Source organism: Siphateles boraxobius, unplaced genomic scaffold (genome assembly GCF_051911475.1).
Source record: "Siphateles boraxobius isolate OS27281-9 unplaced genomic scaffold, OSU_SipBor_1 29, whole genome shotgun sequence".
Lineage (NCBI taxonomy): Eukaryota > Metazoa > Chordata > Actinopteri > Cypriniformes > Leuciscidae > Siphateles > Siphateles boraxobius.
The window spans coordinates 17,172,919-17,195,750 of NW_027508908.1; the positions used below are offsets into that span (position 1 = coordinate 17,172,919).

Here is a 22,832-nt window from a genome sequence, read left to right on the forward strand (position 1 = left end):
ATTCCTCGCGGTGCAATTAGAGAATTGAGATGTCCTTCAAGATGGCTGTGCTTTATTGGTTTCCGGGTCATTGGATGGAGGACAGAGGAGCGAGGAGACGAGGAGGGATATTGAGAAGCACCCATGGTCATGTTGGTTTGTCTTTTATTTAGAAATTCTTATAGTCGTGTTTCCTGCTTCCTGTTTATCATGTGCTTCCCTTGTTCATGTTAGCCTGCCATGTGCTGTGCATGTGTCATGTTCTGATTGGTTCTTCAGGTCATGTGTTTACCGGTTTTGTTTTGTCATTGTTTCATTGTTCTCAGATGTGTCTTGTTAGTCATTAGTATCTGTATATAAATAGACCTCATGTTTCCATTGTGTCTTGTCTAGTATTGTTCACTGTAACATCTGTTGGTGAGTTCCATTTTTCCACGTTTCATGTTTCACGTTCCAAGTGGGATTGGGCAGATCGAGGCTTCATGGACCACCGAAACAGTTTGAAGTTAATGTGCCTTATTATGTCAAGGCTTCGTAACAATCCGACCGCCGTCTCTGCGGTGACCCCTAGTGGTTAGAAAAGTGTAAATGTAACCAGGGCCAAACATCCATAAAAACACCTTTTGCAATTGTTTTGCAAGTAAAATCCTTCAAATGCAATTATCTAATACGATTCTACCAATAAGAAGTTTTTTATATCGCAAAACAAAGCTTTTTGATTTCTTTGTAAAGAAATTATTGGTACTAACTTTAATTCAATGTCATGTAGATTTTGCTTGCTCTGCATGGTTTTCTGGGTTGTCTGTGAAACTTAAAAACAAATTCCAAGTGCTGCAAAACAATGTTATTCGGTACTTATTAAAAGCACCCCCCGTACTCATATAGGTAGGGCGGAGTTTACAAGAGTTGGTCTACTACCTGTACATCTAAGAGTAGAACAACTTAAGCTGAACCATATGTTTAACAGTGTTAATGGTCATGCCCCGAAATATTTATACTCTAACTTAACCATGGTCCATACGCAGCATAATCATAACACTAAGGCCAGCATCCGCTCTTGCTTAGTTCCTAGAGCTACTAATGCCATAAAAAAAATATTTCTTTTATACTGGTACCATAGCATGGAATAGTTTGCCTACTGCTATAAAACTCCTATCATCACGAGGGATTTTTAAAACACAGGTCAAGAAACTTTTATGGAACAAGGTGAATATTTATTGATAAATTGGAGAGTTTTTGCAGCGTTTTCATTTTGTTTTTATGTGATGTTTTTTTACCCCTCTCCTCATACTGTATGTCTTTTTAGTCTGGTTTGTTTGCTTGTTTCTTGTCTATTGTTTCCTGTGTGTAACACCAAGGACCTTGCTGGAAATAATTATTTTACTTTAGCATGTTATCCTTTGGATTACTGTCTTTTTATCGTCTTGATCCAGAAATAAAAATCAATCAATCAATCAAGTGTCTATGTTCTTTTACCAATTGTCAGAATTTGTTTTGTTTGTTCTGATGGCTCAGCTAAACAGGCGAGACTATTAACGACCGTTATTCATTTTAATTATACTAATGTACTAGGACATCTAAAACCTCTACAAATATAAAATTGATCAGAGATCAGGTAAAACCCACAGACAGTCTTGTTCAGTGGTTTTTAGTGACTCCTCATGATTCATGGGTTGACAGAGATCATCGCCTCGATGGTGAACCATTGACATTTCAAAGTGTTTTGAAATGTTTCAAAACAGTTATGATGTAGGCTAATGAAGACTCATTTGCGGAAATCACGTGACTGGCAGTTTTATACACGCTCTGAACCATTGATTCGGAACAAAAGATTTGTAAAGGTTTCGAAGCTTCATGAAGCAGTGTTTTGAAATCGCCATCACTATCAAGACAAGTAAATTCTTTGTTTACTTTGCATCTATTCACATTGGGATTTAATAAGTAGGCCTACTGCACATGGGTTTAACTCTGCTTGCCTTAAGTGGATTTTGATTAAAGGTGACCTATTATGCCCATTTTCACATGATGTAATATAAATCTCTGATGTCCTCAGAATGTGTCTTTGAAGTTTAAGCTCAAAATACCACCCAGATTTTTTATTATAGCTTGTCAAAGTTGCCCATTTTTGAGTGTGAGGGAAAACGCTCCATTTTTTGTGTGTGTCCCTTAAATTCAAATGAGCTGCTGCTTCCCGCCTCTGTTCAGACGACACACGAGCATGATACTGGGACAACATAACAGCCGAATTTCTCTCAGGCAAGAGTAGCGCGGAGAGCAGCCTTACGCCCGTTTCACACATACTCCGTTTGCAGTGCTTATGCGGTGTGTATTTTTTTAATTACCCATGTTAACCCATGTTGAGGGGGCTTGTTTAGGGGGGGGCTTGTTTGCACACAAGTTCTCTCGCTCTACACGGTTTGGAGCACATACTGTAGCCTATGTTCTATCTCGCATGCGCGGCTCTTGATTCCAGGAGATTTGAACTAATTTACGGGCATCAGAGAGCCGCTATCAATATGCGGGAATTTTATAGGTAATTTTTTTTTAAACAATTCAGCGCAACTCCAAAAGGGAGGACACTTTGCGGCAAAAAAGTGTTTCTTCACAGTATTTGTATTTATTCAAGACATTGTGATATCGGTTTCAAAAACTGACTACTGAGATGAACCTGTCTTGCAAAGTGCACAGTAGCCTACCAAAAAAAACATAACATTTCTGGACTTAATATTAAGAGAAATACATAAAATTAAGAGAAATACATAAATAAACAAATAATCTGGCACCTCTAGGGTCATCATGCCCACCAAGCCATGTTTTATCAGCCTTCAAAAATCTGTATGGTTTTAAACCCAATACATATTCATATTTCATATAATATTCTTATTCCCATTCGTAAAATCAGAATGGTGCATTAGAGATCAATTTGGCTTAAAGGTCCCGTTCTTCGCGATTCCATTTTTCAAACTTTAGTTAGTGTGTAATGTTGCTGTTAGTGCATAAATAATACCTCTAAAATTATAAAGCTCACAGTTCAATGCCTAGCGAGATATTTTATTTAACAGAAGTCCCCTTTCAAAGCCTACAGCGAACGACCAGTTTGGACTACATCCCTCTACTTCCGTTTTTAATGACGTCATTAGAACAGTTTTTTGACTAATCTCCGCCCACTGGAATACACAAAAAGGGGGGTGCGGTCTTGTTGAGCTCCCACGGAGAATAGGAAGAGTATCTTTTTTAGAGATTGTGTTTGTCACCATGTCGTCGAGACGCTGTTATTTTCACGCCGGAGTAAATTCACCTCTGTTTGGCCTTCCCAGGAACGCTGTGCTTAGAGATCAGTGGTTAAAATGTATTTTTAATTCGGTTCCAGAAAAATTTAATCCTCATTTAAAATTATGTGGAGCACATTTTGCCTAGGACAGCTTCCTCAATCTAAATCAGTTTAATGCAGGATTCGCACAAAGACTGTTCTTGAAAGATGGAGCAGTTCACTCTTTGGTAAGTGTATTTTATCATTTAAGTTGGTGCGTTTAAACGTTTCTGTAACTCATTACACAAAGTGCAATGCTGTTTAGCTTTGTTAACTAGCTGGGAATTGAAACTAATCCAACAAACCTTTTAAATTAGTGTAGTAATTAAATCAGACACCATCGATTGTTGGTGTAATGATCAGTTTAAATTATTTGTTGATTATATCTAATGTTTACTGTTTAACCACATGCTCGTTTAGCTGAAGCAACGCAAATCATTGTTCTATGTTTATGTAACGTTACTTACTGTAGTAAAGCCATGTTTGTTTACTATTTATTGCGAAGCTATTATGCTACACTAGTCATATATACGGAATTGGAACTGTGCTAAACAGTAACAAACACTGTATATCCACAGTCTTTGATGTACTAATCTATGCAAGGACAATGTTGGTAAATTTATTGTAGAGAATGCATGGCTGTTTTTTGTCTTTTGCTTTGTTTCTGTTGTATTAAGATAAATGTCAATGAAATATGTCATTACTGTTGAACATGTAAAATGTATACATTGATATTACTTCATAATTAAATACACATTTGAAATAATTATTACAGAGTTCATCTCAGCAGGGACAGAGTTCCCAAGAACTCCCTGCAACATCTTCAGTTCATGAAGCTGGATGTCAGACAGACTCCGTATACACCGAAACAGTGGCCATACAGATATCACCAAAGATCCGATCAGTGGGCACACAACTTTCTGTTGGTACACTGAGGGATGTCCATGTAAGAAGCAAAGGTATGTAGTCTAGACATGAAATATCAGTAGTGGCACATATTTGTTTTTATTATGTTTTTATATAGAGAAATCATATGTAATTGCATGAAAGACTGTTTTGAATACTAAAATATAATTATTAAAGTTAAGTTATTATTTAATTATTAAACTATTTTTTTGTCTTGTAGGCATTCAGGCAACAGTTTCCAGACAGGATGTTGGCACTGAAACGATACCAATGTTGCCGGATATCCAGCTGTCTTCAACACCAGTACGTGGCTCAATTTGTAGGCCAGGCAAGAGACTTCGCCTAGAGTTAGAGGAGGGAGACGAAGAGGAACAAACAGAATCTGAAATACATGTACATGAATCTGAAACCACATGACTCAACATTTTATCCAGAGTCGGTCACTCAGGAATCAGAATTGTCGTAAGTTGTAATTAATAATTGATACATTTTGACCTTGTTAAATGATGAATTTTGTTTCCTAGTAATAACATGTGACCTGAAATCAATTTTCATGTAAATGTCCTTTCTATTGTTTTAGAATAGATCCTGTGTCCAACTACAATGAGAAGAAGTACATTGTTTTTGAAAGCTGCCTTAGAGAGATTTTCGAGTCATGTCCAGTTTGTAAGGCGAAATGTGATGTCCACCAAAGACAAATCGGTACTTTTGTTACATTCACCCAGCTTTGCGGAAAATGTCAGCATTACAGACGGTGGCAGAGACAGCCCATTGTAGGGAGTACCCCATTGGGGAACCTGCAATTGTGTGCTGCTGTATATTTTCTGGGAGGGTCCTTTTCAAAACTACTAAAGGTATTCCATTATTTATTGTACTTGATTTAATACTACATTTAGTGCTATTAGTATGTACGTTTTATAAAAGTTTTTTTATCAATGTTATTTTCATAGATTTTCAAGGCCATGCAGCTCCAAACTGTGCAATATGGTACTTTCCGGAGACATGCAAGACATTTCTTAGAGCCTACCATCATCCACAATTGGAACAGAGATCAGCAACATGTTTTTCAGCAGCTTAAAGAGATGGGAAAACTGGCATTAGCAGGAGATATGCGTGCTGACTCACCAGGTAGATGTAGAGAACAAATTGTGTATATATACTGCTTATTTATTAGTCTAACAAATATATTTATAATGATGAAGTTCTCAACAATGTTATGCCTATGATTACTACATTTTTTTTACATAGGGCACTCTGCAAAATTTGGAAGTTACACTTTGATGGATATGGAAAACAACAAAATAGGAATCCGTTGCTCATCTCTCTAGCTATCGCTAAGAAAGTAATCCTCCAAAATTGGAAATCAAAGAAATCTTTTTCCCACATCAATCACTGGACAAATTTAATCTCAGAATATATCTCAATGGAGAAACACAATGCACACAGAAGTAAGCAAATATCAGCCTTTGAAGATATCTGGTCCCCATTCTTTACATTTTGGACATCTTGACATTTCTTAATATTGCACAAATATAACTATAAGCCGTGTACATTACCAGACATATTCTTTCCCCCTTCTGTTACTGCAGCTATCACTTCATACATACACAGACATACACTATCCACACTCATGCATAAAATATTTTCAAAACCCATTCTCCCTCAAACACCTAATCGTGATCAACTAATGTAAATCTCAGATCAAAAAAAATAAATAAAAAAATAATAATAATAATAATTTTGCTCAAGTTGTGTATTTTTTCTGTTATTGTTTGTCTGACACCTTGTCGTGCCCTATGTTACTTGTCACACTCTGTACATGCCGCTATAATCCCCCCTTCACTTATGTATTCTAGGTTTCACTAAATGGGGTGAATAGTTACGCACTATATATAAATGTATTGTCTGTATTGTAAAATTTTGCGTATATATATATATATATATATATATATATATTATTTTTTTTTTTTTTTTTTTTTTTTTTTTTTTTGCTTTATTAAAAATAAAGTTGTCCTCCGAAGAGGCGGGCAAAAAAAAATAAAAAAAAATAAAGGAAAACAACTCAATTGTGCATCTTCAACTAATTCAGGTCAATGATTGAATAACATGTTTTAAACATATTACTTTTTAAAATATGTTAACATTTATGTATTATTATATGTGCTTTCTATGTGCCTATTGACAGAGCAACGAGGTAGGTGGTAGTTACCACATGGAAAAGGAGGGTTTAAAGCGATGTCTGGATAAGCTGGAATCCCGTGGTTTGGTGGTTGACTATATAGTCACTGATCGCCATCCACAGATTAAAAAGTACCTGAGGGAACGCAACATCACTCTGTACTATGATGTGTGGCACTTTGAGAAAGGTAAACATCAATCTATTTGTCTTTAAATATTAAGTTGATAACTGGTGTTTACAGTTTTGTTACTATCCATCAATCAATATTTCCCTTCTGTTTAATTTTTCATAGCTTTGTCTAAGAAACTTCTGAAGCTTTCCAAAAATAAGGACTGTGAGGTGCTGATGAAATGGTTGAAAAGCATCCGAAATCATCTCTACTGGAGTGTGACTTCCTCTGTTTCGGGACCAGAAAAGGTGGCAAAGTGGACATCACTTCTTAATCACATGCAGAAAATCCATGTTCACGTCAACCCCCTGTTCCCTAAATGCGAACACGAAGACAAGACTTCAAGGGATAACAAAAAATGGTTTGAAAAAGGTATGTCTACATAGAGGGTACATTCACGAACAGTTTACTGTTAAAATGAAAACAAAAAATTCGGTTTGATGTGTGTGTTGTTTACAGGGTCAGTGACACTTGGCAAACTGGAGAAAATAACGTGCAACAAGAGTTCTCAAGGACTTTGAGAAACTCAGTCACCACTTTCAAACGTCGACACTAGAAGCATTCCACAGCCTGGTTATACGTTTTGCACCCAAAAATGTCGTTTTCTTTTATATAGGAATGTTATGCAGGTAATTTTGTTTATTGCATCCAAATAACGTGAAGTTATATTTATTATGGTCCACTAATGATTTTACTTATTCTTCAATGATTGCAGGTTGTATCTCGCAGCCATGCACTACAATGAGAATGCCCAACGTCCACAGGCAACAACAACACAAGAACATGCTGTTTTCAAATTTGCTTTTCCAATGTCAAAAAAAGGGGAATGCACAGCCAAGCCTGTGAAAACAGACCCAACATTTAGCAAGTTATTAATTTTTATTTTAAAATATTAATAATTAACAAAATTACGAAATTATTTAATACAACATATTTGTAACAAAATGTAACAACACTAATGTAACATGCTCAACAAAAAGGTTTAGTCATAACTTTCACAAGCAGTTTTACATTTGTATTACAGACTATGTCGATGACCTGATGAGTCTTCTACTACACAAAGTCATTGTTGACCCAACACCATATGTAGAAGAACTACATTAGATCACCATTCCACCTTCCCTGTCATCAGACTTTGAAAAACCCTCCAAGGAAGATGTCATTGCCCAACATGTGTCTCGGTTTAATCAAGGGGAGGCCGGAATCCAACGTACTGTCCAGCTGGATCAGGAAAGTGCTGGCGGATCCGGCGAACAACACAAGACGGGATGACGACCCTCACATGTCGTCCTAAGTAGCCCCAGCACCAGCTGACAAAGCTGCGATATGACACATAACGGAAAAGCCTATGGCATTGAACCAAACAGACTAAGTAAACAAATGGTTCATTAACATCATGTGTATGTATGTTTGTAAAAAATACATTGTTTTAAACATTATATCTTATTTTATTTCTTATATAATTAAAGTTATTTTGCATTGTTCAATTTTATTATATTTAATAAAAACATACTCTTCTTCAGTTCTTTGCCTCACTCGTCCGTAGTCAGCTCTGTAAATATTATTTATGTTTTGTAACACATATGGGTTTAAGCAGTTTGCTTCAAAGCCCAGGGGCCTCATTTATAAAACTTCGCGTAGGTTTTGCGTCAGAAGTGGCGTACGGATGAAACATAGGACGTGCGTACGCACAGAAATATTCGGATTTATAAAACCGTGCACACGCACATCCTACGCATTTTTTCCTTAATAAATCCCAATCAATTCTAAATGTAGCGCAGCTTTTGCGGCTTCATGTCACGCCCATAGTTGCCCATAAATAGTCCGTGAAACGCCCACAAGTTAATATTCATAGATTGTGAAATTATGGCAAACATAGAGAGGAAATCAAAAAACGTAACTTCACTCAATGTGAAGTAGAAGTTATCGTTGGCGAGGTGGAAAAGAGGAGAAAAATGTTGTTTGGAGGGCACAGTGTGGGCATTACTAATGCCAAAAAGGCACTTGAGTGGCAAAAGGTTGCAGACGCTGTAAATGCTGTAGCCTCACAACCTCGGACTGTGGCCGAAATAAAAAAGAAATGGTCAGACATCAAAGTCGAGGCAAAAAAGCGTCTAGCGCTCCATCGCCAGAGTGTGTCTGCCACGGGTGGGGGAAAGGGGACACCGGAGCTGACCCCTCTTGATGAGAGACTGTCGGCAATTATTGGGGAATCCCTATTAAGTGGAGTGGTGACTGAGGCGGAGGGGGACACTGACGCGCCAGATGCACCGGATGACACAGGTAAGTGAAATAAGTCAAATGAATGCAGTCAAGTCACATGTATGTAGGCTACACGATTACAATTTATTCATATAGAACAATCTTTATTTCAGTCGCTGGGTGTTCTAGCTGGGCCAGTGCCAGTGGTTCAGAGGCTGCAGCTGAGCAGCCGTCTGTGCCCAGCGTCTCCACGGCACGCGGCTCTCAACCCTCCAGCAGCGGGCGTGTCCTCACCGATGCAGTCCTTGAAATGCAGAGGGAAGTCATTAACTCAGTCAGAGAGGTGGCAAAGGAGTTGGGTGAAATCAAGACTGTCCTAACTGAAATAAACAGCACAATGAGGGAATTCTTGAATAAATGTGGCACATGTTGTAGTGCCTTTCCTCTGCATTATGTGGATTGAGGAAAGGTGTAAGCAGCCACTGTTTGAGGGGATATCCACTGTACCCTGCAAGGATAGTGAAAGGGTTAAGACTTTGAAGTACAGTAAAATGTCTAGTAATCAAACGTAGCCTACCTAGAAGCCAGCCATCACGCACAGCACCAGCCTCGAGTCTGCGCCCAACACTGCTGTGTCTTAAAATGAATGAGTCATGGGTTGACCCAGGCCACCGAGCTACTACGTTAGTGAGCAACATGTCTGCATCACAAATAATTTGGACATTGATCGAATGGAAATGCTTTCGATTAATGAAAGCATTTTCATTCACATTCGGTGCCCTTATGGCAACATGAGTGCAGTCAATAGCACCGATAACGTTTGGGAAACCGTACATAGCTGCAAATTGAGCTTTCTTGTTTGCCTGTTCACCCGCCGTGTATGGAAACTTTATGCACTCATGGGACAAAGCTATTATGCCTTTTAAAACGTCTGGCATTATCCGGCTAAGGGTCGGCTGAGATATGTCTGACCTGTCAGCCAATTCCCTCTGAAAAGTGGCAGTCGCCAGGAATCCTAGTGTTGTTAGGACTTGAAGTGGGACTGGCACGGCATGGTTCCTCCGAGTTCTCCTCTGTAACGCGGGGGCCAAAAGACCGCAGAGATCCAACAGGACAGCTCGAGGAAGTCGGAACCGGCTCATGAGCCACTCGTCCTCATTTGCCAGCAAATCTTCTTGCTGTCTGAAGATGCGTTCACTCCAAATTCTTCCATTTGCCACATCTTCTAAGAGCGCAAGATAAGCCATTGTGCGTCATTACGCATTGTGATGGGGCATTTTATTTCCATCCATTTAATTGCATCTGACAAGCTACAGATGTTGGTTATAATCTACTTGGAAATGGGAATTAGTTCAGCGCAAATGTAATTTCTTGCAGCTTTCTGAATGGTTGAGACATAGGCTACATCATACGTTATTTTATCAAAGATAAAACAAACTAAAGGCATATGCATGAATACCATGATTCCGTAGCTGATGAAGACATTTTTAGTATGAAAACAACTTTCCCCAGAGGACAAATAATACAACTATTTATCTATCTGTCTATAAATCTATCTAGGCTATATATCTCCCTAATTATATATCTATCTGACTGACTATCTAATTGCATCTATATCTGATCCGCCAGACGGACACATTGGCGAGAATATCAGTTTTGTACATTATTTCATTCTGTTTACCATCTTATTTATGAGGATGAATTGTATAACATGCCAATATTATTGCAGAACATATTTGATTTTTTTTTGTGGAAATATTAATTTGCATTTCTGTTTCAGATCGATCAAACGGGTGTTTGTGTAGGCTGTTGATTGTAAGACTTGCTTTGTGAAGTCTTCGTGTTATTTATGAGAGGCAGTATTGACATTTATTTTACACAACGGTCTACAGTTTCACAAACTTTCACGTGTTTCTTCCATCTGCCGACGGTGTCGCCATTTCTCATTTCACCCGTTTTTGTGCGTACGCCTGGGTCAGAGCTTGCGTGAAGGACCGCACATTTTCCCGTCAAGTTTGCTTTTTATAAATACCAATTATTGCGTAGAGAGCGGCGTACGCCTTCTTTTGTGCGTGCGCAACGTTTATAAATGAGGCCCCAGGTGATGAACCATACATGTAGGAGGGTCTGCAAGCTGCATCATTCGTCGGAAAACCTATACATTGATGTGAGGCATTAATATTTTAATATGGAGTCACGTAACAATCAACTTAAAAAAAAAATTATTGTAATGCATGGCAACGATTTCTTTTACACAACATGGCAGCTTGTAAGTTTATATTCATGTTAAAAATGAAGTATAAGTATTTAAACTTGTATGGATAAAAACAATTTCAAAAGAACTTTACACAACAAAAAAAGTATTATAATTGTGAGGCTTATTGAGGAGAGGTGTGCTACATCTTTTCTAAGAGATCGGGGGTACGGTAATTACCCCAGGGGCAAAAAAGAGCCCAAAAAAATCCCATAGACCTAACATTGCAACAAACTTTGACGAGTCATAGCTCAGAAATCAGATTTCACAGAAACGTGTGATTTGCCACATTTGAAGAGGCTGACAGGCTCTGTAAGAACATACCTCACAATGGGGTAAAAGTTGCACCCCTGGGGGTCAGGAGCTGCTCAAAGTTGCCCCATTGACTTACTATGGTGTAGGACGGCCCATGAAATGGGCCGTTCTACACATTGCATAGGGATTTTGTATTGAACATAGCTCTGGATCACAGTGTCATAGAGACAAGGGGACGGGCTCATTTTACTCAGATGGCCAATCAGTCTCTCAGGATCATTGTGAAGCTATTAAGCCACGCCCTAGCAACCATTTAGAACACCTTAGCAACAACTTCCATAGACTTCTATTGAAAGAGATCAAAAGGATATCTCCGGATAGAAGTGTCATAGAAACACAAGGGTGGACTCGTTTGACTCGGGGCAGTAAACAACCAATAATGAATCACCTCAACACTACGTAGCCAACCTAGCAACCATTGTCAAGCACCTTAGCAACCAAAATCCATAGAGGGATATCTTCCATTCTGAATGTCACAGAGGCATGGGAGTTGGTTTATATCATTCACACTGACAATCAGCCTTTTCAGTTTCATGACTGGCAGCTGCCAAGCCACTCCCTAGCAACCAAACAGAGCACCCTAGCAACCATTTTGCAAGACCTATATCTCTGCATCAGAACATTGTATAGAGATGGGGGTTGGTTCTTTTGACTCATGCTAGCAAACAGGACTTCCAACATGCTACACATGCTAGCTGTGAATAGCTACATGCTAATAGCAATTAGGTAAATGCTAAATCATGCCAAGAAAATGCTAAGAACTCCAATAGTAACCATCTGTGACAACTACCAACCACCTAGTAACATCATAGCAACCACCTATAATACCTTAGCAACTGCCCAGAACACAATAGCAACCACCCAAAATACCCAAGCAACTGCCTAGCAACACCATAGCAACCACCCAGAATATCCTAGCAACCACCCAGAACACCCTAGCAACCGCCTAGCAACCACCCAGATCACCCTAGCAACCACCTAGCAACCTCATAGTAACCACCCAGAACACCCTAGCAACCACCCAGAATACTCTAGCAACCGCTTAGCAACACCATAACAACCACTCAAAACACCCTAGCAACCACCTAGCAACCACCCAGAACACCCTAGCAACGCCCTAGCAACCACCCAGAATACCCTAGCAACTACCCAGAATACCCTAGCAACCACCCAAAACACCCTAGCAACCGCATAGCAACCACTCAGAACACCCTAGCAACCACCTAGCAACCACCTGAACAACATGAATAAGCCATATCTCAGCACCAGAACATAGTACAGACATGTTTGTTGGCTCGTATGCAATCGTACCACACCCTAGCAACCGAGTGGCGAGTTTTGCCACTGCAAGCACCACTTCACATTTTCTTCTGTAAATGTACATTCTAGTTTTGTTTACCATAGTGATATCAGTCATCTAATGGGCTAAAATCTACTACAAGGGCCAAATTATGTAAAATGGCAGTACCTACCCACTGTTGCCTCATTAAGTCCTTTTACAGCTGATCGATTTCTCATGGTCTCCTAATCATCTCCATATATATATATACAGTAATTGGCTTCATCACTCTGTCTCCTCACCACCAATATGCTGGTTGGTGTGTGGTGGGCGTTCTGGCGCAATATGGCTGCCGTCGCATCATCCAGGTTGTGGTGCACATTGGTGAAGGTTTAGGAGATTCCCCCCTTCCATTTAAAGCACTTTGAGTGCAGAGAAAAGCGCTATATAAATGTAATGCATTATTATTAACACTGTTGCCTCATTAAGTCCTTTTACAGCTGATCGATTTCTAACCAACTGCCTCACAACTCGCACTATTTACAGTATACAGACCCACTCTAGCACAGTCATGCTCACATGACTAGCACAAGTACTCCTCTCTATTTATAGAGAATATTTTCAATGTCTTTTGGGGTAACAAAATATGCTCGGTTGTTGAGATCAGTATGCCCTTGTTCCTTTGACCATTCGTGTGATTTTAAGAGAATTGTACCTGGCTTAACACCAAGAGATATTAAATCTTGAATATGCTTGACCAGCTCTTGACTAATTTTTTCTGAGTGACCCTCAGAAGAACTTGTTGGGTCATGTCCTTAATGAATCCTGTAAATCCTTTCAACTATAACAAGTTTGTTGAGCCAGTCTGTCCTCTTTTTAAAGGAAACATAGGCCTTACATCCTTTGGCCCTTCGACTTCAGGGTGTGCATGTTCCAGAGCGTTTACAAGTAAACAAGAAATATCCATTTTTCTGATTTTGCAGACTTGCAGAATTCACACTCCTGAAGTTGGCATCTTTGGACGCATTTATGGTAGAGAGCCTTTCTTGAATAAATTCAAAAGCATCCAAATCCTTTTCTAAAACATGGACTGTTATATCTGTCTCTTTTTTGTTTACTTTAAATCTCTCCTATTTGTATACAGATGTATTTATAAATTCCTCCATATTTGATGTTCAACCTAAAAAGAAAAGACACAAAAAATTAGGCTAAAAACATAAATAATGTAAAGACCTAAAAATCCATGATAATCTCACGAAAGTACTGTAAGCTATTTGTTTAAACATTGGAGAAAAACCAAGATGTTACGTACAAGTTAACATTCATATGATGGTCTGAGGACAACATCATGTAACAGAATAAATCAGTGATGACTTGAGGTCAACATATTCATATGATGGTCTGAGGACAACATCATGTAACAGAATAAATCAGTGATGACTTGAAGTCAACATATTCATATGATGGTCTGAGGACAACATCATGTAACAGAATAAATCAGTGATGATGACTTGAGGTCAACATATTCATATGATGGTCTGAGGACAACATCATGTTACAGAATAAATCAGTTATGACTTGAGGTCAACATATTAATATGATGGTCTGAGGACAACATCATGTAACAGAATAAATCAGTGATGACTTGAGGTTAACATATTCATATGATGGTCTGAGGACAACATCATGTAACAGAATAAATCAGTGATGACTTGAGGTTAACATATTCATATGATGGTCTGAGGACAACATCATGTAACAGAATAAATCAGTGATGACTTGAGGTCAACATATTAATATGATGGTCTGAGGACAACATCATGTAACAGAATAAATCAGTTATGACTTGAGGTTAACATATTCATATGATGGTCTGAGGACAACATCATGTAACAGAATAAATTAGTGATGACTTGAGGTCAACAAATTCATGAGGACAACATCATGTGACAGAATAAATCAGTGATGACTTGAGGTCAACATATTCATATGATGGTCTGAGGACAACATCATGTAACAGAATAAATCAGTGATGACTTGAGGTCAACATATTAATATGATGGTCTGAGGACAACATCATGTAACAGAATAAATCAGTGATGACTTGAGGTTAACATATTCATATGATGGTCTGAGGACAACATCATGTAAGAATAAATCAGTGATGACTTGAGGTCAACATATTAATATGATGGTCTGAGGACAACATCATGCTACAGAATAAATCAGTGATGACTTGAGGTCAACATATTCATATGATGGTCTGAGGACAACATCAGAAATAAGCTAATTCAAACGTTTCTCCCTGAGTCGTCTTTTTTTTTTTTTTTGTAGCTAGGCACACTATAAAAACTATACGTTAAACATCTAAACAGCAGGGCCGGATTATCCATATGTGACACTGGGCGAGTGCCCAGGGCACCAGCCAATGGGGGGCACCAAATCATTCAAACAAATACTATACCTTTAAAATATTTGTCATATTTTATAAATGTATATGTATTCACTATATAGTTATATATTTGATAGATAGATATTTAATACATACATATTTATGCATTTAAAAATAAAGAAATATAATTGCGATTTGGTAAGTGCCCCCCTACCCCTCCCCGATCTTGGTCCATTCCACAGTGACACTTTCATTTTGTTTGCATTCGCTGCTAGGTAACGACTAACGAGTCGATAGATCGCTCATTGCTCAGATGCACATAGCAGGTTGTGATTTGTCTCCGTCTCCATCCCACAGACGTCTACGGGCGCTATTCTTGTCACGGATTTATTGAATTCCCTGCAGTATTTGTGGTGAGCCTTTACTTTAGCTGTACGTTCATGTACATCTATTATCTTCATAGAAATACTGAATTTCAATTGTTCACACATTAAGTGTGAGGAGGGGGGCACTTAAACTGTGGTCACACTAGGGCACAAAACTATGTTAATCCGGGCATGCTAAACAGTATTTTCATCTTCTATTGTTTTTATTTTTTGAGCCAGAACGTCAGCGATGCTGATCAATTTAGGCTGGCAATTTTACTGTTAAGCACGTCAACATGCGTTATATTACTTCAATGGTGGAAAAATGCTAACGTTATTCAAAAAACAAATATGTTTAGTCGTAGTAAAAGACTGCTGTTAATTAATAGGAGAATGTAAAAAGCCGTTGGTCTTACCTTGTAACTTGTGCACTTGTTGGCAGGGGTGTGTTTTTTTTGTTTGTTTGTTTAAATTTGGCGGACTCGACGGGGGGGGGGGGGGGGGGTGGGGGGGGGGGCACACGGTGATGACATCATAAACGTTGATTGGCTGAGGCAGTTGTTGTCCCAGGGTCATCATAAAGATATTGGTCTCAGGACAGCTCCCACTTGGCAAAATCAGGACGAGCGACTACTAACGTCCACTTCACAGCGACACAAGCCGTTTCTCAATGTCAAGGATACTTCCTTGGCAGGATTGATCCTTCCAAGTCATTTCCTTCAGAGGCTAGGCAAGGCTCCTCTTTAGCATTCGGAGAACACGTAAATGGAACAGGCTAGCAAGTGCACGTCATTGCGTCACTACGTCAGTGAAAAGGTCCGCTTTTGGCGCTGCAAAAATTCAAAAAGTTGTGATGTACAGTACACTACCGTTCAAAAGCTTGGGGTCAGTACGATTTTAAATGCTTTTAAAAGAATTCTCTTCTGCTAACCATGTTAAATTACTTTGTACAACTTATTTAGTTATTTATAAAAGAAATGCCGGTGACGGCAACCAAGTTAACAATTGTTAAATGACGGGTCCGGTTCAGTTAGCCATCAATAACGTCATTTATTTGTATAATTTGTAATATCAATACGGTAGTAATTTGTACTGGCATTTAAACGTTTAACTTTACTTATATGTACTACAGTTATAACAAATGTATGGTAACATAAATATACTTACATTTAAAAGCATTTTGCCCCGTTATTGCTCCGACTCCGCTAACATCCGACATTTTTTATTTTTTGAACAAGATAGAAAAGCTGGCGCATAGGATTGTGGGGTATTTGAGAGCGTGAAGGCTACACATGTGCATCCTTTCCTGTGCATGGGATATTTTCCGAACGAAGGACTCAGTCCTTGGTTGAAATTCTGAGGATCCTCGACATTGGAACAGTCCTTCGACGGATGTCGATGACGTAGCATCCTCGAAATAACGGCTTCCGAGGATCCTTCCTTGACATTGAGAAACACCTACAGTGTGCAAAATCCATAAAAAGCATCTCTACTGCTTTTTGATATAAATGTGTGCTCTTTTGTCCATTCCGGATTAAATGAGGTCTGACGTTTCGGCATTTTAACGTTATGATATGACGTAGGCGTAGTAGCCAGCACATGGAGGCTTGTTTTCCTTTTTAAACCAATGATATATCAGATATTTATTTGACACCGCTTTCAGCCAATCATTTGTTTGACCAGAGATCTTACGGCATTAGACGCTATGCTGCTGCGTCTTAATAAAGATTCTAGAGCGTTTTTTTTTTGGCCGATTCAGCGCAACTCCAAAAAGGAGGACAAATGAGTGTCCGGCTTGAGGCTGTGCCGGACGCCGGACACAGGGCTTAAAATCCGGACTGTCCGGCCAAAATCCGGACGTATGGCCACCCTAATCATATATGTTTTTTTTTTTCCTCAAAAAATGCATGATATATTTTGGGGAGGGGATCGGGGGAAACTACATGTAAAACAAAGAATCACAATGATTAAAATTATTTTTCATACTGTTTCAATGTCTTAAACAATGTCAAAGTTACCGTTTGGATTTAAAATCAAAATTACTTTGCCATTTTTGATTTTGTGGCACACAGAAACACTGCGGATCAGTAGCGCACTGCAAACTCATTATATGTGAAAGCACTATATCGCGTGCTGCTCCTGTACCGTAAACGCACCGCATACGCACTGCACACGGAGTATGTGTGAAACGGGCGTTACATGTTTGAACCGGAGTCAGACACAGATGTAGAGACTCAGGAAGAGGCTGCAACTGTTAGGCTGTACTGTAAGTGGACGTTTCTGAATGGTCAGTTGATACAACTTACAGTATAGGGCCTACTATAACTATAGCTATAACTTACAGGGTTTCTGCAGGTGTCTTCAAATGAAATGTAATGCCATTTTTTTAATGCCATACACGACCCATGACTAACCACGGATATTATATGGTTTTTTTAAACTATATCATTCTGAACTGAGTTAGAAATGGCTCAGGAGGCAGCTTAAAATGTCCATTTATTTGGAGATATTTCAAAATTAGTAGGAACTCTACTTCTTTAAGTTGAGAGCCACAATTATTCAAAAAGCTTGCTTTTGTAAAACAGTGTGCAAAACAACAAACCAGTAACTGTAACCGAAAACAAAAGCGTGCAATTATAACAAAATGTAAGCTCACTGCCACCTTGGAGTTCAAAAAGAGAATTATTTTATTTATAATCATTTTAGAATTACAAAAACAGCTCTTCAATATGCTCAACTTTTTAAATGCTGAAACTAAATGTATTCAAAGTACATACATGTATGAGGAGCTATAGAAATTGCAGTCATTTACTGTGTAAATAAGTTAATTGAGGCATGTGGCTTAATTTAGCCAATTTTAGTTCCAACTCTGACTCAACATTTTTCTATTCATTGCACTTTTCCTTAAATATCCTGAGAGTATTAGATTTTGTAATCATTTGACCCATGAGTGTGTTAAGATTTGTTATCAGCCTGCTCAGCAAGTTGATTAGCGTCCTTCTGAAGGCTGACGCCGTCAACACTCCCCTTTTCTTTTTCAGTTCTTCCAGCTCATCTTCCAAAGCTTTACTCTTTAGTCCACGCATGGCACCCTCTCTCTTCCTCCTCTCCTCATCAAGGTAGATCCTGTATCTGGTCCTGGCTGAGGCTACAGAAGCCAGTAGTTCCTTTGTGAGGGGCACTTTGAGAACCCCCCCCTAAAGCACATACTTGGTGGTCACAGACAAGTCTCTGGGCCTCAACAGTTTCTACTTTTATGTTGGATGTCACTACTTCCTTGTTCATGGAGAAGCCTCTCTCTATCATAGCTTACCCATTAGACAACAGCAGGAGGCGTCGAAGGAAACTCCGAAGCTCAGGATAAGACGCGCTGAGAGTTTGGTGAAGAAAAGTATCAAGTCGTTGCTCCATGGGTTTGAAAGAGAGGAACTCCTTACTTTTGCCATGCAGAGAGAGAAAGCTGTCAAACTGTTGCACAACAGTATCACCTGCAATGGACAAACACAATTTTTTATTGTTATTTGTTTAATCTGAGTTTGAACATGAGAGGAAGAGTAATGTATTTAAAAAATGTAACATCTAATTATTTACTGTTTAAGCCCATATCCTACTCCCATTTCATACTCTTTTTAAGAAAGCACATTTAAAAACAAACTTGTAATCTTCAAAATGTTCTTAAGATCAAAGTACTGAGAACACAGCTTATACATACTGCGCTGTGTGTAACCTTTATTTTCCTATAATATTCCTACCACCTGAAACTCCTCCTGTCAACTGCTTGTCCGGCAGAAATCTTTGAACTAGAGACTTCATCTTTTCCTTGCACCATTCTCGGTCTCTGCTCATGACGGGGGGGGGGGGGGGGGGTCTAAGCATGCTATCTGCCTGACAGTGGGGTATTTCAAAGGGCTTTTCTTGCATTTTCTTAACGATTCCGGAGAGGCACAGGGAGTGTTGTCTTGGAGTAGCTCCCTTTTAAAGAAACGTCTCACCAGACTCCACAAAAAGGAAAAACCTCTTTTGTCTAATTATTTAGCATCCTGTTAACCAGCTTTGTTATTCCATCCTACACAGGTACACAGTTATTCTATGTGGTATACCCACTTCAAAAGTAATCATAAAACAAAAAATAGCCATTAAAACGAAGCAGAAATGGCAAGACTGGCTCATCAGTCTGGTATTTCTTCAAGAATGGAAAAAACGTTCTGGATAACGCCAAGAAAAACTGAAGTTTGGCTAAGATCAGTGCTGCTTCAATTGTATCAAATGAAGAGGTTCTAGGGTTTGGTAGTTCTTTTCTATGGCCTGCTTCCACATATTCTTTCAGCTTTGGCCATACCTCAATGGCTCTCTCTGCAACAGGCAGATTTTCTACCCATCTGTGTCCACAGAATGGAGCCGAAAAAGAGATGAGCCAGTAAGTTTTGTATAATCTTCCCTTCTTGCAGGGACATTGTGAAAAACAAAGTGCATTGCTCTCAGAAGTTTCTCAATATTCCATGTGGAAAAGCCAGTCTTGAATGAGTTGGGTACCGTGTGTAGCCCACAGCTCCCGACCCAAATTAGCTGCCGACCTCCATGTAGTTCACCATGTTCTTGCTGGAGATTATTGAGGAAATTAAAGTTCACGTTGGGGCCATCCATACTAATGGAAATGAGATGTTTCAGGTCTAGTAGGTGCACACATTTTTCTGAGAACAGAAATAAATAAATGATGAGACACCAACAAAAAATGCTGAAAATATGTTACAGACATATTTGGTTATTGCAAATTTGCTTTAATAAAAAAATTAAAGCTGAAGTCATATTCACTGAAACCGACACTATGCACCCACAGAACATCATAAATCAGCCGGTTTTAGAAAAAACTCTGCGCTTCTACCTCCACCTGGAGCGTGTTATTTGTTTTGCTTCTGGTCCAATCAGCACATTACAATATCACATGCACACGCCTGAAGTTCGCAGGTTTAATAAAAAAAAAACACCATCAACAAGAAATGGGAATCACTGAAGAATAGGGGTGGAATGGATCACAAGACTCACGGTTCAGATAATACAGTTTGTGAGTCAAGGATCAGATCATTCTTTTGTATCAGCGCAAAAACAACAACTTAGCTTTCCATTTATTACTTGGACAACACTTACAAATAATACAACAAAAACAACTAGCCTAACTAATATGCATTTCAAACATTATTGAAGACAATAAACAGACAGTAATAATATAAGCACAAATAAATATGACTGAACCAAAATGCAACTGAAAAAAAAGTACTTCAAGGTCTTTTGGAGGCTGCAATACTAAGGTTGTCCACTAGACGGGGGCATGGGGGGGTTGGATAAATTTTTGTCATTGGTTGTTGCGTTAAATCTTACCCAGATACAATAGTGCTATTTTCCTGATTGGCTATTGTGTAGCTCGACGAACAACACGATAGGAGACGCGCTTGATTCCTGCCGGTTCCACAGAGAGCGGCGCGGCCAGAGTTTTGGGCGCTGCGGCATATTAAATATATTACAAATAGTTTTTCAGCGTGAGAAATACAATGTGTGGCGGGAGAGCGTGACAAAAGACCGAAATGAGTGACTGTCACGCTCAATGCGTGACACTTGAGAGCCCTGTAGATTTGTTGGTCACGCCAAAGTAACTAGACATAGTTGTTTGCTGTCTGACTCTTACCAGAGGCCGTCACATTGCATATGGGATTTTCAGGCGCTGATTCCCATTGTCCCCAACTTAAATGCTTTTTTGCAAACGCCGCAAAATCCTTCATCATTTTTTCCACTAACGGGCTGCAACCATGTCTTAAAATCTTCGTTGTCCAGCCACTTCAGGTGGAATTTGCACTTTCCCATTTTGTGACAAGTGGGGATTTCTTTAAGACTGCAAGGGAAGCTTCCGCTTCCCCTATAATGTCAAAAAAGTAAAGGTCAAATATGTACTATTGTGTTAAGATTTTTTTTTTTACCAAAAATGCGTTACAACACGTTACAACGTCTCGAAGACGAATTCGTGCAGAATCAGCTACATATAGCAGGTCGGCTGACTCGATTTCCTTCTCATACATTCCCGTAGCATCACAGTGCATTTCCCTGTTGAAGCCGAGCGTCCATTGACTTCAATGGGGCTGCTTTGAACAGTTTTTTTCCAGTGCTTCAAAACTAGACGGTCATTGGAAATGCTGCGATTATGTCCCGCCCATGGACGCACAGCTTCTCTGGGGTGAATAGAGGAGTGGGATGGCCTGGACTCCGGGCTTTCGCGTGATGATTGGAGGACTGCATCCCCTTTTGATTGACAGCGATTTTGTACAATAAACTACGGAGGCCGAGAGGTGCAAAACAAATCACAATTATAAAAACAAAATAACAAGTCAGAAAACACAACGACAATTCAGAAAACAAAATAACAATTCAAATTCAGAAAACACAATAACAATTCAGAAAACACAATAACAATTCAGAAAACACAACGACATTTCATAGAAAACGGAAAAGGTAGGTACATTTTGAGAATGGCAAACTTGTCGCTGATTGGATGAGACACCTGTCAATCAAGCTTTACAGGAAGTGAGAAATTTGTGATCAAAATGGAACACACACATTAAACATTACTTTGAAGAAGGACATTAATATGCCGGGATTGTGGACATGCTGGCGACATACCACGACATTAAAATGAGCTTGTGCTCAAATGGCTTAAGTTTATCTCACCCATCAACATGCCAAAGATAGTTCGGTCCCATGGAGTGATATGCAGACATCCCAAGTCTCCCGGAAGTTCTCCGCATATTGATAGCGTCTCCCTGATGCCCGCAAATTAGTTTAAAAACTCGGAGCTCTAGAGAATCTGGAGCTCGCGAGCTCCGAATCATGTAGCGCACGGCAGAGAGGTAGAGACAGAGACCGAGAAACCTTGCGTGTGTGTGCGCCTCACGAAGCCCAATATTTTTTAGTAATCTTGTAAATAGTTTTAATATCGTGGTATTTCGCCAGCATGTCCACAATCACGGCATATGAATGTCCTTCTTCAAAGTAATGTTTAATGTGTTCCATTTTCGCATTTAACAAAACAAAGTTGATCACAAATTTCTTAATTCCTGTAAAGCATGATTGACAGGTGTCTCGTCCAATCAGCGACAAGTTTGCCATTCTCAAAATGTACCTACCTTTTCCGTTTTCTTTGAAATGTCGTTGTGTTTTCTGAATTGTCAATGTGTTTTCTGAATTGTTGTTGTGTTTTCTGAATTGTTATTTTGTTTGAATTGTTATTTTGTTTTCTGAATTGTCAATGTGTTTTCTGAATTGTTATTGTGTTTTCTGAATTGTTATTGTGTTTTCTGAATTGTTATTTTGTTTTTTGAATTGTCGTTGTGTTTTCTGAATTGTTATTTTGTTTTTATACTTGTGATTTGTTTTGCACCTCTCAGCCACCGTAATAAACAGTTGCTGACGTGCGGAAGCTATTCGAGCTCAGTCAGT

The 22,832-nt window shown here is 39.0% G+C and overlaps 1 protein-coding gene and 1 long non-coding RNA gene across 2 annotated transcripts; both read left to right on the plus strand.

Moving 5' to 3' along the window:
* Positions 1-4,614: 4,614 nt before the first annotated feature.
* Positions 4,615-5,498, plus strand: LOC143754039 (uncharacterized). Its single transcript, XR_013207868.1, has 4 exons — positions 4,615-4,657; positions 4,776-5,049; positions 5,146-5,323; positions 5,444-5,498. It is a non-coding gene; the product is annotated as an uncharacterized LOC143754039 (long non-coding RNA).
* Positions 5,499-6,254: 756 nt separating this feature from the next.
* On the plus strand, positions 6,255-7,399 carry LOC143754040 (uncharacterized). The gene is made up of 5 exons (XM_077246968.1): positions 6,255-6,284; positions 6,381-6,561; positions 6,667-6,915; positions 7,003-7,172; positions 7,259-7,399. The coding sequence occupies exons 2-4, from the start codon at positions 6,408-6,410 to the stop codon at positions 7,062-7,064; spliced, it is 465 nt and encodes a 154-aa protein (XP_077103083.1). The 5' UTR covers positions 6,255-6,284; positions 6,381-6,407; the 3' UTR covers positions 7,065-7,172; positions 7,259-7,399.
* Positions 7,400-22,832: the final 15,433 nt, after the last annotated feature.

Coding starts and splice junctions, on each gene's coding strand:
- LOC143754040 (XM_077246968.1), top strand. CDS start 6,408: ATGGAAAAGGAGGGTTTAAAGCGATGTCTGGATAAGCTGGAATCCCGT. Junction 6,562..6,666: donor TGTGTGGCACTTTGAGAAAG/GTAAACATCAAT, acceptor AATTTTTCATAG/CTTTGTCTAAGAAACTTCTG. Junction 6,916..7,002: donor CAAAAAATGGTTTGAAAAAG/GTATGTCTACAT, acceptor TGTTGTTTACAG/GGTCAGTGACACTTGGCAAA.